Genomic DNA, 17,059 nt, shown 5'->3' with positions numbered 1-17,059 from the left:
GAAGGGAGGGAGGGACGGGGGGAAGGGAGGGAGGGACGGGGGAAGGATGGGAGGGAAGGGGGAAGGGAGGGAGGGAGGGAAGGAAGGGAGGTCGGGAGGGAGGGGGGAAGGAAGGGAGGTCGGGAGGGAGGGGGGAAAGGAGGGAAGGGAGGGGAGGAGGGAAGGGAAGGAGGGAGGGAGGAAGGAAGGGAGGGAGGGACGGGGGGGGGAAGGGAGGTCGGGAGGGAGGGGGGAGCAGCGGAGCGGAAGGGGAGTGCCTTTTTCTGTACATGCGCCATAAACACAAGGACTGGCTGATGAGATGGAGCTAATTAATTTGCCCAACAATTGCCCAGAAGCACCTTCGGATGGAGGTGGCCATGCGCTGGACATCAGTCGCGTGCCACAATCCATGGATCCTGAGCGTTTCACCCCCTGGCCTAATGATCTGATGGACCATACATACGCCTGCCTGTTCAAAGCTCCACTTCCCCCACCTGCGGTACCCTCTCCTTGCTGTTCAGTTACACAGTCACCTGTTCCTGCACCCATCCAAGCAGTGCACATGGACACACAGTTACCTGTTCCTGCACCCATCCAAGCAGTGCACGTGGACACACAGCCACATGTTTCCCCATCCGCCCTTGAAACAACCATGCAGAGCCTTGTGAGACTCCGCAATTGCCAGCTGCTGCCTGTCAAGCAGAGAAGGCGTCCAAAGGGGTCAAGCACTTGGGGAACATTCAGCAAGAAGAGATTGAGCACTAAAAGAAACAAGCATGCCGTGTCCAGTGGTAGCACAAATGTGAATGCTCTTGCTGCGTACACAACTGGTGAGGTGGGAGTGCAGCCACACCATTCTCCATCCTCAGTGTTGCTTTAATGGGAATGGATGGGAAGACGCACGAGTAGCATAACCACGAGCAGGGAACAGCTGGGCTAAATGGCCTGCTTTATGTTCATAGTCCAAAAGAAATGTGCTTCTTTTTCCAGCACCCTCACATCATTCATGTTTTCCCTGAGAGCAGCATTGAACCATCACGAGATAGGGGCAGTTACATCATCCTGACTCCAACAGCTGAGGTGGGTACTAAGTGATTCATTGGCCTATACTGCAGAGCATAAAGCATGCGCAACAGTAATTTCATTGGAGGTAGGGAAGCTCTGACACTGATGTTCTTTCATTATTTCCTTTCATGTAAAATGTGCCCTTGAGAAAACAATCCTTGACACTTAAGGACGGCATTCCAGCAAAGGAGGCAGTGCAGGAGATGACGCAAGGATATGATGATTCCTGCATCTGAGGTGGGTAATAAGTGCTTCATTGGCGACGTTATCAATTGGTGCCTTCACTGCAGAACTTAAAAAGGTGTGCGCAACAGTAATTTCAGTGGATGAAGGGAGGCAAGCTCTGACTCTGATTTGCTTTTCTTCTTTTCATGTAAAACATGCCGTCGAGAAAACAATCCTCGAGACTTACGGTCAGCATTCAAGCAACGAAGGCAACTGGATCATGCTGCGGAGCTCATCACGATGTGGAAAGGAACATTGCATTTATGGATGAATTGGGAATGCACATTGGGATGCGCTTGGGGAACATTCACCAAGAATAGACTGAGCTCAGACTCTTGTGACTTTGCCTTCTTCACATGGACAATACAGTAGTGGAATAGAGAGCCAAGCGTTCATTCACCACAAGGCTCTCCAGGAACAATCTCTTTAGCTGTGCATAGCAGAGACTCGGCCTGTCTGTCTCACGGGAATGCTGGACACAACACTCATGTATCCATGCACAGCAGTTCCTCGGATACTTAATGAACTTAATAAAACTTTTCAATAATTAAACCCAGAATTGTTGAGGTTTTGTTTTGCATGCTATTTCCCCGACTTTGCAACTGCACTTCAGATATTCAACTATGGTGGAGGGGTGGAGGTAGGGGGGTAGAGGGAGGGGTGGGTGAAGAGGGGGAGGGGTGGGTGAAGAGGGGGAGGGGTGGGGAGAGCAGGGAGGGGTGGGGAGAGGGAGCATGCAAAATGCAGGGACCAGACAGTTGCAATGCCTGAAGTACTGTGGAGAAGGGGAGAAAGCAACTGGATTGGGCATCCGCAGCTGGAGGGAACGGCTGAATGGAGAGGGCCAGAAGTGAGAGGCCATAGAGAGTCGCGGGGAGCGAGCGTGCGAAGACCTTGGTGTCACCGGGTCCAGGGACTGGCCAGTAAGTCTTTTGCTGTTGTGTTTATAGCGCATGCACAGAAAAAGGCACTCCTCTTCCGTTCCGCTGCTCCCCCCCCCAACTCTCTCCCCTTCCTCCCTCTCCCTCCCCTCCTCCCTCTCCCCCCTTCTTTACCCCTCCCTCTTTCTCCCCCCTCTCCCTCCCCCCTCTCTCTCTCCCTCCCCCCTCTCTCTCCCCCTCCCTCTCTCTCCCCCTCCCTCTCTCTCCCCCCTCCCTCTCCCTCTCTCTCTCCCCCTCCCTCTCCCTCCCCCCTCCCTTTCTCTCCCCCCCTCCCTCTCCCTCTCTCTCCCCCCCTCTTTCTCTCCCCCCCCCCCCCCCACCACGGCACTGCTACCGCTGGTCTCCCCGCGCTGCTCTCCCCGGCCCCCGCGCTGCTCTCCCCGGCCCGCTCCACTCTCTCACTCCGGCCATTGTATTCTGCCACGTGTTTGTTAGTTTTCATCTCTGTGATTCTTTGAGCAGCGCCATCTTTAGTCCTGGCAGCTGCTACAGTCGCAAGCTGTGACGTTTTCGTGGCACATGCTGTATTTGCGCATGTGCCAAAACAGCGCCACCTACTGATTGCGTTGTCAACAATTGCGGTCGGCAATAAATGCTGTCCTAGCCAGCAATGCTCACATCCCATGATGATTAAAAAAAGGTCCAAGTTAATTATGGATAACCAGCGTTGATTTTTAAAAAGGCAAATCATGCTTGACTAGTCTAATTTAATTTTTTTGATGAAGTAAAGGTTGATGAAGGGAATGCAGTGGAAGTTGTTTATATGGATTTTAAGAAAGCATTTGAAAAATACCACATAAAAGGCTGGTTAACAAAATTTAGGATCATGGAATAGGAGGATCAGTGGAGTATAAAAAAATGACTTAAGGACAGAAAACAGTGAGTCATAGTAAATGGTTGCTTTTCAGACTGGAAGATGGTAGACAGTGATATTCCCCAAGGGTCAGTGCTGGGACTACTGCTTTTTTTGTTATATATAAATGATTTGCATCTTGGAATAGTGTAGAATCTCAAAATTTGCTGATGACACCAAACTTAGAGGTGCAGCAAACAGTGAGGATGATGTAAATTGCCTGCAACAGGACATAGATAGGTTCGTGGCGTGGGCAGACAGAATTTAATACTGACAAGTGTGAGATGATGCATTTTGGCAGAAGGAATAGGGAGAGGGAATATATACCTAATGGCACAGTTCTAGAACGTGCAGGAACAGAGGGACCTGAGGGTGCATATGCATAGATCTTTGAATGTGGCAGGACATAGCGAGAGAGTGGTTAGTAAAGCATATGGGATCTTGGACTTCTTCAAGGCATTAAGTACAAAAGCAGGGAAGGTATGATGAACCTTTATAAAGCTCTGGTTAGGCCCCAACTGGAGTATTGTGTCCAATTCTGGTCATCACACCTCAGGAAGGATGTGAGGGTCCTTGAGACGATGCGGAGGAGATTTACCAGAATGGTTCCAGGGCTGGAGGACTTTAATTACAAGGTTAGGTTGGACAAGCTGGGTTTGTTCTCCTTAGAGCAAAGGAGGTTGAGGGGAGATTTAACAGAAATATACAAGATTATGGTAGGCTTAGATAAGTTGGCCAAAGAAAAACTGTTTCCATGACCTGATGGTACAAGGACTAGAGGACACAGATTGAAAGTTTTGGGCAAAAAATGCAGGGGGAACATGAGGAAGCACTTCTTCACGCAGTGGGTGGTAATGACCTGGAACTCACTGCCCACAAGGGTGGGGAAAGCAGACAGCTGACTTCAGGGGAAAGTTGAATGGCCACCTTACAGAAATAGATTTGCAGGGCTACAGGGATTGAGTGGGAGAGTGGGACTGACTGCATAACTCCATGGAGAGCTGGCATGTTGATGGGCCAAATGGCCTCCTTTGTGCCATATATGACTCTATGATAACCCTTCATTTGGGTCCATACCCTGAGGGCAGTTGATCTGCCCTGGTGTAAGCTAATTAAAGTAGAAGGTAACATTTAAAAAAAATCATACAACTTGCATTTACTAAACGCCTTTAATGTAGAAAAAAGGCGCAAAGAGGTTCGTCGAGGTATACGGAAATGAATGGAGGCAGAGCCAAAACAGGATATCATGGGAGGGTAAAAGGATGGATGACCAACAGTTTGACCAAAGGGGTGAGTTTTGAGGAAGGTGTGAAAGAAGGATAGTTTAAGGAGAGGAATATGTGGCTGAATGCAGTCACTATATAGTAGAACGGAGGAGGTGGTGGAGAGGCACAAGAAGCCAGAGTCAGGGCACTGCTGCTGATTTCCATGAGGTGTTTGTGAGAGAGGATGAGCCTGATGTCCCTTCGCCCCCGAGAGCGCGACTCCTCGTCCCCACCCCCCGGGAGCGCGCCTGCCTGCCCGCCCCCGCCTGGCCACGGGTGCGCGCGATTGGGGCGGTTGCCGCGCAGGCGCAGCTGGGAAGTTAGGGGTGACGCGGTGCCAGCTCGGTCGACTGACGGCCCCGTATTCGGCTTGAAATGCTCGGCTGTTGTTCCCCTCACGGCCCTTCGGCACTCGCATTGCGGTCGCACGGCGACAGTCTTTCGGTTTCCTCGCCAATCCGGGGGGGTCGATTCGTGAGCAGGGTGCGAGTGTAACCGGTGTTTCGGCGGGGAAGACATTGGCTGCCGCACACGGCCCCCGGGGGTGCGCAGTGGGAGTGCGCAGTGGATGAGTGTTGAAGTTGTGTGGATCGGAAAACGACGAAAGGCGAAGAGCGAGCAGGTATGTTACTGATTGCCCAAAGTCAGAAACTTACGGCATTGGACTTATTGATTTCAAACCGTGTGTACATTAATGGACACTGCCCAGTATCAGCTTCTTACAGTCCACATCAGCTGTTTGGATGCATTAATATGCACTGATGCTGCCCAATGCCAGACACCGACTGTATTGAGCCTTCTCAATTGAGATCAGCTGCTGGCTTGCATTAGCCGTTAGTGTTGCTGCCCAGGGCTTGGCAGCCTACAGTACTGGGCTGTTGCCTGAATGTACCTTAACTTTGGATTAGTGGGAGTAGAGAGCAGAAGGCTTAAAGTCTTGGATATAGTGTATGTTCATAAATTTCCGTAATAAACAGCATTGTTACGCAATAAAACAAAATGCTGGGAATACTCAGCAGTCCTGGCAGCATCTGTGGAGAGAGAAGCAGAGTTAACGTTTCAGGTTGATGACCTTTCATCAGAAGTGGAAAAGGTTAGAGATGTGACAGGTTTAAAGCAAGAACAGAGGCAGTGAAAGTAAGAATGCGAAAACAACAAAAGGTCTGTTGTCGGATGGAAGACAGGAGAGATCAAATGACAAAAAGAGATAATGGGACAAGGCAAAAGGAGACAAGTAAAGAAATAAAAGGTGTCTCAAGGAGGTGTAAATGAGAAAATGCAGCATTTTTACCAGCAGCTACCATCCAACACAAAAAAAAGCACAAAAAACTGAAGCAGAAATTGCAGTCTGAAATTGTTGAACTCATTTTTGAGTCCCGAAGGCTATAAAGTGCCTGATCGAAAGCTGAGGTGCTGTTCCTCTAGCTGACATTGACCTTAATTGGAACAGTGTAGGAAGACAGAAAGGCCAGAGTGGGAGGGGAGCAGCAAATTAAAATGGCAGGCGACTGCAACTTTGGGGGTTGTGATTGTTTTGTGCATATCTGCCAGGCAATTTAAAAAAAACAAGAAGGGTGAAGCTCTATATTACACAAAGATTTGAAGGATTGCTTTGCTTTTTAGCTTTTTGTTTTCTTCAGTTCAGGTCTCTCCGCATACCTTCTGCATATTTGACATCAGCTTCTTGCTTGGTGCCTGCTGCTCGCTCCATTGAAGTCTATTCTGATTTTTCTTCTCAAACCATTTGGCTTTGTTATCTCCTTTTCTGGCATCAAAAGCCACTTACTCGTGGCTTTGCCACCACAACCGTCCCCCCAACCTCCCCCCTAAAAATCACCTTTTGCTGTGTGTTAATTTGTTGAAATGCTGTGAATAATGCTTTTTGGCCACAGAAGTATGGAATGGTCAAAATGCTTGAGTTATGATAATTCTATGCTTCTAGTTTCTTCTTGCCAGTTTTGAAGATTAACTTCTGAGTTTGTACAGTACCTTGATGCAGTGAAGTAATCATTTTGTTGTTGCTCGGGTGTGGGCCTGTGGTTGTAATTGCTTGACTGCTGATGTGTTGCCATCACTGTGTTGAGAGGAAGTTTGCAGGATCGATCTCCATGTTGTGCATAGATTTGTGTATACAGACATACACAAGTGTATATATATGCATGCGCGCACATAAACTGTTGGACATCAATGACAAAGTTAGCTCTGGGTTGCTGTTGTGGAACCTGCAGCATCTAATAGGATTTGCATTATTAAATGCCTGCCTGTCTAGTTGGTAATGAAATGGCATGTATCAAGGTTTCCCTTACCGCTGCACTATCCCTTACTGAGAGGGCTGATTGGAGATGTTCCCTGGCTTTGTAGCAGGATCGCTGGAGACTTAGTGTAAACAGGCTGGGATGTCCAGGTGGTGTCTATCCCCCTGATTTCTCCTTGTCCTCCAATTGTTTATCTTTAAAATGGCACCAGCTCACATTTTGTCATTTGTTTTTGTTTTAAGTTAAACTTAGAATTGTTTGCATCTGGTTAGCAGCATTTCCTCTGCCCGTGTCTTAGTCCTAACTATCTCCAGCTGCTTCATCAAAGACCTTCCCTCCATCATAAGGTCAGAAATCTTTGTTGATTGCTTAGTGTTGAGCTCTACTTGTAATTCCTCAGATAACAAAGCAGTCCATGCCTGCCTGCAGCAAGAACTGGATAACATCCAAATTTGAACTAATAAGTGGCAAGAAACATTTGCATGCGCAAGTGTCAGGCAACATGAGAGCGCCTAACCACCAGTCCTTGACATTTAGTGGTATTACTATCATTTAGTCTTCGATCATCAACATTCTGGGGGTCACCATTGACCAGAAACTGAACTGGATCAGCCGCATAAAAGCTGTGGTTACTAGGGTAGTTTGGGTATTTTGCAACAAGTGGCTCACTTCCTTACTCCTTGAATACCTTTCCAACATCTCCAAAGCACGTTAGGAATGTGATGGAATGCTCTTCACTTGCCTGGGTGGGTGCAGGTACCGCAATTCTCGAAGCTTGACCCTATCCAGCACAAAGCATACTGCTAGATTAGCACTAGCCTTAAATATCCATTTCCTCCACTGCTTGAGTACCATGGCTGCCATGTGTACTATCTACAGGATGAACTGCAGCATCTTCCAAACCTGTGACCTCCACCACCTAGAAGGATAAAGCAACAGCTGCATCTTTGTTTCTTAACTTATCCCATTACCATCTCCTTTTGCCTTGCAGCATTACTTCCAAGTTTCCCTCCAAATCACACATCATCCTGACTTGGAAACATATTGCTGTTCCTTCATTGACAAAATCCTGGAACTCCCTATCCAACTGTATTGTGAGACAGCCTTTACCACATGGACGGCAGTAGTTCAAGAAGGTGGTCGACTTTCATTTTCTCAGACCAACTAGGGCCACCCACGTCCTAAGAATGTTTTTTCTCATATGCAAAGTAACAAACCAATTTGTGTACTATCTCAGTAATATGAGAATGCGTGAGATGATTAAATGGAAGTCCAGTTGGTTTAAGTATTTATCAAATTTTTCAATTGAATCTTTGTAAAATTGAATCAAAAAACTCTGTTGATTTCTCCACCTCCAAGCACTTCCCCAGTACATACCTTCTCAATCCCAATAGCTGAATCCAGCAGGTGAATGTGATTTCTATGAGCTCAGTAGCATATCAATAAACTCTGAAGTGGTTATGTGCACTAATACTGGCCTCTGGTTCATTTTTAAATGAAGGATTGCAGACTTCTTTACTTTTAGCATCTTCTTGGTGCAACAACTTTACAAACTATATGATTTACAAGATTCTGCCACAAACATATGATTGCCTCCACCAAACACATCTTCCCCTCCCTATCCCTTTGGCCTTCCAAAGGGACTATTCCCTCTTGTGACATCCTGCTCCTCTCCTTAGTCATACTGAACACCCTCTCCCCTTCTCGTGTTGCCTTCCCATGCAAGCACAGGAGATACAACACCTGCCTTTTTACCTCTTCCCTTCTCACTGTCCAAGGCCCCAAGCACTCCTTCCAGGTGAAACTGCGATTTACCTGTACTTTAAATTTAATATACAGTATTCACTGTTCACAATGCAGTCTCCCTACATTGAGGAGACCAAACGCAGATTGGATGATTGCTTTGCGGAACACCTTCGTTCAGTCTGCGAGCGTGACCTTGAGCTTCCTGTTGCATGTCTTTTTAATTCTCTGCTCCACTGCAACACTCTGCTCAGCCTCCTAAACTGTTCTGATGAAGCTCAATGTAAGCTCCGACAGTACTTCATCTTTCAACTAGGCACTTTACAGCCTTCCAGACTCAGCATTGAGTTCAACAATTTCAGGTCATAACCACTGCTCCCATTTTTTTCAGATGGCAGCTGTTGGTGATGATTCTGCTTTTCACATTTACACCTCTTTTGCTTCTTAACTTGTCCCATTACCATCTCCTTTTGCCTTGCGCCATCATTCCTTTTGTCATTTAACCTCCTGCCTTCTAACTTGTCACCTTTTGTTCTTTTGCCCCCCCCCTCCCCCCCGCCCACCTTTCGCTGCCTCTGTACTTATTTAAACCTTTTACATCTCGTGTCATTCTTCCAGTTCTGATGAAATGTCACTGACCTGAAGTATTCATTCTGTTTCTCTCTCCACAGATGCTGCCAGACCTGCCGAGTAATTCCAGCATTTTCTGTTTCTATTTTAGATTTCTAGCATACGTAGTACTTTGCTCTTTATTAGATATCTTGGCTGCTTTTGAGTTCTGGTGCCAAAATCACAGCCTTTAGGGAGAAATTGATGAATATAATTTGTTTCTAAAAGAAGAACCGTAAATATATATAAACATTCTGACCATTTTAGGTGGGGACTATAATTCACTAATTTTAGAAACTTTGTTTTTAATTATGGTTTATTTCTTTAACTTCCTTTTGAAATAACAGTACTCTCGAGCAATTAGATTTCAAAAGTTTGTTGAGAAGGTAACTAAATTAGGCACTGGGTGACTGCTTGAACTGTACTAGGAAATTGAGAATGGGGTAGTTGATTTTGAAGGATAAATGACCAAGTTTTTATCCCTTTTTTTTGTGTAACCAGCACAGTGATGTGTTAATAACACAGCAATACACCTGTTGAATTGAACAGAAGTCTTGCTTATTTCACTTGTGTTTTGTTTTCCTAGAAAGGACTTTAAAGAGACAAGAAATTCTCTTGACTGTGCATGGAAGCAAAGCTAATGCGCAGGTGAGTTGAAGTATTTAAAATGTAGTAGCGCATCTCAAAAATGATCTGTTTGAAATCTCCTTTTGTCTGTTCATAACATAATAAGAAAATGGCTTTTTTATGTGTTGTACTTTATTTCTTAAAAGTCCTCTCTTTGAAATCTTTGGGCTGTCTTGCTTCAGAGCATGTGCCAATGCTGCTGTTGAACTAACTACTTGGAGGTAAAGTTGGGTCTTTTAAGTAGATTTTTGAAGTTACTTGCCTTCTCTAGATTGATTCCAGGGTTGAGAGGGTTGTCCAGTGAGGAGACATTGAGTAGAATGAGCCTATATTTTCTGGAGTTTAGAAGAATGACAGGTGATCTTATTGAAATGTATAACATTCTTAGAGGGCTTGACATAGTAGATGTTATTTGGACTTTCAGAAGGCTTTCAACAAAGTCCCACATAAGAGATTAGCTTGTAAAATTAAAGCGCATGGGATTGGGGGCAGTGTATTGCGATGGATAGGAAATTGGTTGGCGGACAGGAAACAAAGAGTAGGGATAAATGGGTCTTTTTCCGAATGGCAGGCAGTGACTAGTGGGGTACCGCAAGGATTGATACTAGGACCCCAGCTATTCACAATATACATTAATGATTTAGATGAGGAAACTAAATGTAATATCTCCAAATTTGCAGATGTGACAAAACTGGGTGGGAGGGTGAGTTGTGAGGAGGATGCAGAGAGGCTTCAGGGTGACTTGGACAAGTTGAGTGAGTGGGCTAATACATGGCAGATGCAGTATAATGTGGATAAATGTGAAGTTATCCACTTTGGTAGCAAAAACAGGAAGGCAGATTATTATCTGATCGGCTATAAACTGAGAGAGGGGAATATGCAGTGAGACCTGGGTGTTCTCGTACACCGGTTGCTGAAGGTAAGCATGCAGGTGCAACAGGCGGTAAAAAGGCAAATGGTATGTTGGCCTTCATAGCGAGAGGATTCGAGTACAGAAGCAGGGATGTCTTGCTGCAATTGTACAGGGCCTTGGTGAGTATTGTGTGCTGTTTTGGTCTCCTTATCTAAGGATGCTCTTGCTATAGAGGAAGTGCAGCGAAGGTTTACCAGACTGATTCCTGGGATGGTGGGACTGATCTAGGAGGAGAGATTGAGTCGGTTAGGATTATATTCGCTGGAGTTCAGGAGAGTGAGCGGGGATCTCATAGAAACTATAAAATTCTAACAGGACTTGACAGGGTAGATGCAGGAAGGATGTTCCCGATGGTGGGGGAGCCCAGAACCAGGGGTCATAGTCTAAGGAATAAAAACAAGAAATGCTGGAATCACTCAGCAGGTCTGGCAGCATCTGTGGAAAGAGAAGCAGAGTTAACATTTCGGGTCAACTCTGCTTCTCTTTCCACAGATGCTGCCAGACCTGCTGAGTGATTGCAGCATTTCTTGTTTTTATTTCAGATTTCCAGCATCCGCAGTATTTTGCTTTTATTTTGTCATAGTCTAAGGATATGGGGTAAACCTTTCAGGACTGAGATGAGGAGAAATTTCTTCACCCAGAGAGTGGTGAGCCTGTGGAATTCGCTATCACAGAAAGCAGTTGAGGCCAAAACATTGAATGTTTTCAAGAAGGAGTTAGATATAGCTCTTGGGCCTAAAGGGATCAAAGGGTATGGGGCGAAAGCGGGAACAGGCTACTGAGTTGGATGATCAGCCATGATCATAATGAATGGTGGAGCAGGCTCGAAGGGCCAAATGGCCTACTCCTGCTCCTATTTTCTATGTTGAGAGGCCAGTTCCCCTTGCTGGGGAGCCTAGAACTAGGGTTCATAGTTTCAGAACAAGGGGCCAGCTATTTAGGACTGAGATCGGAGAAATTTCTTCACTCTTAGGGTTGTGAATCTTTGGAATTTTGGTTGTGGATGTTCAGCTGTTGGTTATATTCAACATTGAGGTTGATAGATTTTTGGGCATGAAGGGAATCAAGGGGTATGAAGATATGTGGGAAAGTGGAGTTGATGTAGACGATCAGCCATGATCTTATTGAAGGGCCATATGGCATCCTCCTATTTCTTATGTTCTCATTTATTTTTCCAGGCCTCTGTCTTTTTGCACAAATGACTGACTTCTCCTCTGCTCCTCCCACTTTTTCCTTTCCATCTTCCATGGTATATGCATGATTCGAAACTTAGTGTAAATGAATTCTTCAAGTGGAACCTATAATATATTATTTGTGACATGGTGTATTGGAGAATTGGTTTAAATTGAAACAGTGCAGTATTGTAATACCTTGTTAGTTCATTAACTGATAGTATTTGTGCCATAGTACAGGACAAAGAAGTCCTATTTCTGTTCTTTGCAGGTGTGATGCTACCGATTTATGATTTACTGCTGTGATCTCTCTGCTTTTGCGCTCTATTATTCCCTTCTGTGTATTTCTGCAACAATTATTGGCAGCCAAGCTGGATGTTATTTTCATTGATGCTGCCCATGGGGGAATTCATATGCTGGAGAGCTCAACAGTCTCTCCCTTTTCAATTGACATCTTGAATTTGGAATGGATCCTTGTTGAGGGAGGTGGCCATAGCGCAAAAGTAGTCAAATCCAACCCACTCCTACTCTGATCTCTCTGTCCTCAGCCTCCTACACTGTTCCAATGAGGTTCAATGCAAACTTGAGTGAAGAGAAATGCTTAGATAAAGCAAGTTAATCCATTCACACTAGGGAATCTTATCTTAAGGGAGATAAACCGTCTTGTATGACTTTTGTCTTGTATGCCCTTAAAAGTTCCTTTGAGGAAATGGACATAATTTTTTTTTAAAGTTTATTTAAGTGCTTCTTTAAATCCTATTAATTCAGTAATTTTTTTGTTTGAAATAAATTTTTTTGTCTCATGTATGACATTTTGTGTTGCATGATTTCAGTTTGGGTTAAGCAACTTCCAATTAAGAGTAGGTTGTAGTTGGGACACTGAATAAACACATGTAATTATCGCACACTATTAGCTCACCTTAACATAAGGAGTAGGAGTAGACCAAATGATCCCTTGAGGCTGCTCCGCCATTCAATATGATCATGGCTGATCTCTGCCTCAACTCCACTTTCCTGCCCGCTCCCCATTTCCCTTAATTCCCTGAGAGATCAAAAATCTATCTATCCCAGCCTTGGAGCATCTGCAACCCTCTGGGGTCGAAAATTCTAAAAATTCACAACACTGCGTGAAGAAAGTTCTCCTCATCACAGTCTTAATAATCAACCCTTTATCCTAACACTGGATTCCTCAGCCAGAGGAAACAACTTCTCAATATCTACCCTGTCAATTCCTTCAGAATCTTGTATGTTTCAATGAGATCATCTTCTAAACTCCAGAGAGTATAGGCCCAATTTACTCATCCTCTCATCTATTCAACCTTCACCATACCACCTCCAAGGCAAGTATATCCTTCCTTAGGTATGGAGACCAAAACTGCACACCAGTATTCCAAGTGTGATCTTGCCAAAGCCCTATACAATTGTTGCAATACTTCCTTGTTCTTATACTCCAGTCCCCTTGCAATAAAAGCCAACATGCAATTTGCCTTCCCAATTGCTTGCTATACCTGCATGCTAACTTTTTCTTTTCTTCTTTCACGGGATGTGAGCATAGCTGGCAAGACCAACATTTATTGCCTAATTGCCTTGACAACTGAGTGGCTTGCTAGGCCATTTCAGAGGGCAGTTAAGAGTTGCTGTGGCTCTGTAGACCAGACCAGGTAAGGACAGCAGATTTTGTTCCCTAAAGGACATTGGTAAACCAGATGGCTTTTTACGACAATTGATAGATTCATGGCACTATTATTGAGACTAGTTTTCAATTCCAGATTTTTATTAATTAATTGAATTTAAATTTCACCAGCTGCCATGGTGAGATTTGAATCCATGTCCCCAGGGCATTAGCCTGAGCCGCTGCATTACAAGTTCAGTGACATTAGCACTACTGCACTGTCTCCCCCAAATGTGTTCTCAAATCTCTCTGAAAATCCAACATTTAAAAGTTTCACGCCTTTTAAAAAATATTCTGTTTCTCAATTCTTACTACCGAAGTGAATAGCTTCACACATCCCACATTATCTGCTACCTTGTTGCCCACTCACTTAACCTGAGTGTGTCTCTTTGCAGCCTCTTGTGTGTCCTCCTCACAGATATCTTTCCCACCTCGCTTTGTATCATCAGCAAACTTGGATACATTACTCTTGATTTCTAAGTTAGTAACATAGATTGTAAATTGCTGAGGCCCCAGCACTGATCCTTGTGGCACTCCATTAGTTACAATTTGCCAATATGAAACTGCTGTGTTTATCCTTACCCTCTGCTCGCTACCCGTTAACCAATACTCTATCCGTGCTAATGTATTACCCCCAACTGCAAGAGCTCTTATCTTGCATATTAACCTTTTGTGTGGCACCTTATTGAATGTCTTTTGGAAATCCAAGTATATTACATCTACTGGTTCTCTTTATCTACCCTACTAGTTATTTTGTCTGATTATACTCTGATTTTCTAAGTGCATTGTTAAGATTGATGTCCTGTACAGGCTTAATGGCCTGTAGTTCCCTGTTGTCACTCTCCCTCCTTTTTCGAATAGCGGAGTTACATTTGCTAACTTCCAATCTGCTGGGACCAGTCTAGAATCTAGGGAATTTTGGAAAATCATAACCAGTACACCCACTATCCTTGCAGCTACCTGTTTCAGAACCCTAGGATGCAAACCATCAGGTCCTGGAGATTTGTCAGCTTTTAGTCCCCTAAGTTTCTCTGATGGCTGATAATTAGTTTAGGTTCCTCACTCTTACCAGTCCCTTGACTATCCTCTATTTCTGTTATGTAATTTGTGTGTTCTGCTGTGTACTGTCCTGATAACATCCTCATAAGTCTCCTCTGTACCCTCTCTAGTGTGATCACATACTTCCTGTAATGTGGCCAGAATTGTATGCAGTAGTCTAGCTGTGGCCTAACTAGTGTTTTACTATCTGTTTGATTCTGATAGTTTCCACTCCAGCTGTCCAGAGTCTGGTTCTGACCTCCCACTTTTCCACTAATCTGATTTGCTTCCATCTCTGGCCCCATCTTCCAGCTATTTTCTTTGTTTGCTATTGACAGTCTCCAACTCCAGTGGTAGGGGAAAAAAAAATTCTGTTAAATTCTGACTGTCAGCTTAAAAATAACAAGGATATGTGTGTTTTGTAGTGGTAATTCATGGTCTCCTTTACAGAAACATGCTTTTTCCATGTTGATATTTCACATACAGTGAGAATGATAGCTTTGCAAGAACATATTTCAGTGAACATTTTAATTGTTGTAAATTTTTAAAATAATGCTTTCTCCTCCACCGAAATGATATAATGGACCTAGTTATATTTCTCCTATACTGATTCCAGATTTGAACTAATTATCCCCTTGAGTCTGTAGCCATTCCCTTTAGTCAATCCCACAATCATCCATCACTTTTAAGCTTTCTGATTTGTAAGGTCGAATCCTTAACGTAAGTTGTGTATTTAACCAGAACGTGTTTGATGTCATAAACTATATGACCATATGAAACTGACGGGCAGGAAAAGACCCCTTGGTCCATCAAGCCTGCCCCACGCCATGATAGCTGAGCATCATGACTAGGCATTTCCTTGCCACCCACCCCACAGCTATGTAATCTCCAGGAGAGGCAAAACCATGGAGGAAAAAAAACAGGATCAGTAAGGGAAAAATTATTCTAGAACATTCCGCTTCGACCTCCTTAGGTGATCGAAACCAGTCCAGGCAATCCCGTGGAACAAGTGTTATCTATAAAGCCGCTTACTTTCTATATGATGCGATCTCTGCCCCAGTCAGGAACTGGTCAAATTCTCTCTTGAAGGCATGCAGAGAGTCGGTACCCACCACATCAGCCAGCAATGTATTCCAGAGGTTCACTACTCTCTAGGAAAGGAAGAACTGCCGAACAGTCAGTCTATTCCTACTTTTACTTGGTTCAAACTCGTATTCCCTGGACCTCAACAATCTCTTAAACTGGAATAACTAAGCCATCCCTTTAATTTTATAGAACTCTGTCAGGTCACCTCTAAATCTATGATGCTTTAAAATCAATAGAACAAGTCCTTAAGCTCTTCTAAGTAGCCCAGGTACCTTAAGCAAGGAATCATTCCTATATCTCTCCTGTGAACCTTCTCCAAGGTTACTATATCGCCCAACATCTGCGGTGACCTAAGCTGGGCACAGTAACTCCAGGTACAGTCTGACCAGCAACCTGAATAGTAGCAAAATGGTATCCTTTGGTTTACACTGCATGATTCTATTAATACAAAAGGCAAAATACTGTGGATGTTGGAAATCTGAAATATAAATGGAAAACGCTGGAAATACTCAGTATTTAGCTACTATTTCTCTACATTGATCGTGAGCCTTCAGTGATCTGTGCACAATAACACCAAGATCTTTTCCCCTCTCACCCTCTTTCAGTATTGTTCCCTTTAAGTGATACCCGTTTTCTGTGCTGGCCCTACCAACATGCATGACGCCACATTTATCGAAGTTAAACGCCATTTGAGATTGTGTGGCCCAATTCCTTAACCCATCTAAATCTTTTTGGATTTGGTTGCATTCTTCTGTCGTAACTCTTATACAAGTTTTAGTGTCATCTACAAATGTAATGACCATACTCCCTACACCACTGCCCAGGTCACCAATAAAGAAAGTGAAGAGTCGCAAGCCTAGGGTCGATGCCTGGGGACACAACTAGTAACAATGCCTCTAGGCTGAACCATATGTTAACGACTATAGTTTGGCTGTGGGATTGGAGACAATTCCTATTGCAGCATGCCAAATTCCTAATGATACCGCAAGGTTCTATCTTGTGAAGTAACTTGGTGTGAGGTACCTATTATTAAAAGCTTTCTGAAAGTCCAGGTAGACAATGTACTGGATTTATCTCACCCACTACCCTAGCGAATTCCTTAAAAACCTCTTAGCAAATTCGGAAGTGACAACCTATTTTTCCAGAAGCCATGTTGTGAATATCTAATGGTTCTATCATTTTCCCAGTGATCAAAAAGGGCATCTTTGCAGTAATGGATGTAAAAGCTGATAGACCTGTTGTTCACTGGCCTCTGATTTGTTCCAATTTTTGATAACACAATCTACGTGAGCTAGCTTCCAGTCCAAAGGAGCTATTTCAAACTCTGTTGAACTATTGAAGATTTTGGCAAGGGGCTTACAAAGCACTTGTCCCATCTCTTTACCCTTGCATGAATATTATCTAAACCTGGAGCCCTATCAATTTTGAGCTTTTCTAATCTATCCATGATGACATTACTATCTCTCCATTAATAATAATCAGTGCAGAGCAACCCCTATCTGGAATATAAGCTTCATCTGCAGGGAGTATAGATTGATACAAAATAGTCTTTTAGTAGACATAACCTGAGAATCGGTTTGAATCTGCCCAGTGGTATCCTTTAGTGGCCCTGT

General features: G+C 44.2%; 1 protein-coding gene across 3 annotated transcripts in view; it reads left to right on the top strand.

Annotated features, from left to right (window-relative positions):
* Nucleotides 1-4,641: 4,641 nt before the first annotated feature.
* The window catches only part of klhl20 (kelch-like family member 20), a 92,351-nt gene continuing 79,933 nt past the window's right edge, over nt 4,642-17,059 (top strand). For all 3 annotated transcript variants that reach the window (XM_068037906.1, XM_068037907.1, XM_068037905.1), the window contains exons 1-2: nt 4,642-4,953; nt 9,525-9,586. In XM_068037906.1, the coding sequence (XP_067894007.1) occupies nt 9,564-9,586 (23 nt within the window). In that variant the 5' untranslated portion in view covers nt 4,642-4,953; nt 9,525-9,563. The remainder of the gene's footprint in view (nt 4,954-9,524; nt 9,587-17,059) is intronic.

This window comes from Heterodontus francisci, chromosome 8 (assembly GCF_036365525.1).
Source record: "Heterodontus francisci isolate sHetFra1 chromosome 8, sHetFra1.hap1, whole genome shotgun sequence".
In the NCBI taxonomy this organism is placed as follows: Eukaryota; Metazoa; Chordata; class Chondrichthyes; order Heterodontiformes; family Heterodontidae; genus Heterodontus; species Heterodontus francisci.
The sequence above is the reverse complement of the archived record's forward strand: the minus strand, read 5'-3'. Positions and strand labels throughout refer to the sequence as shown.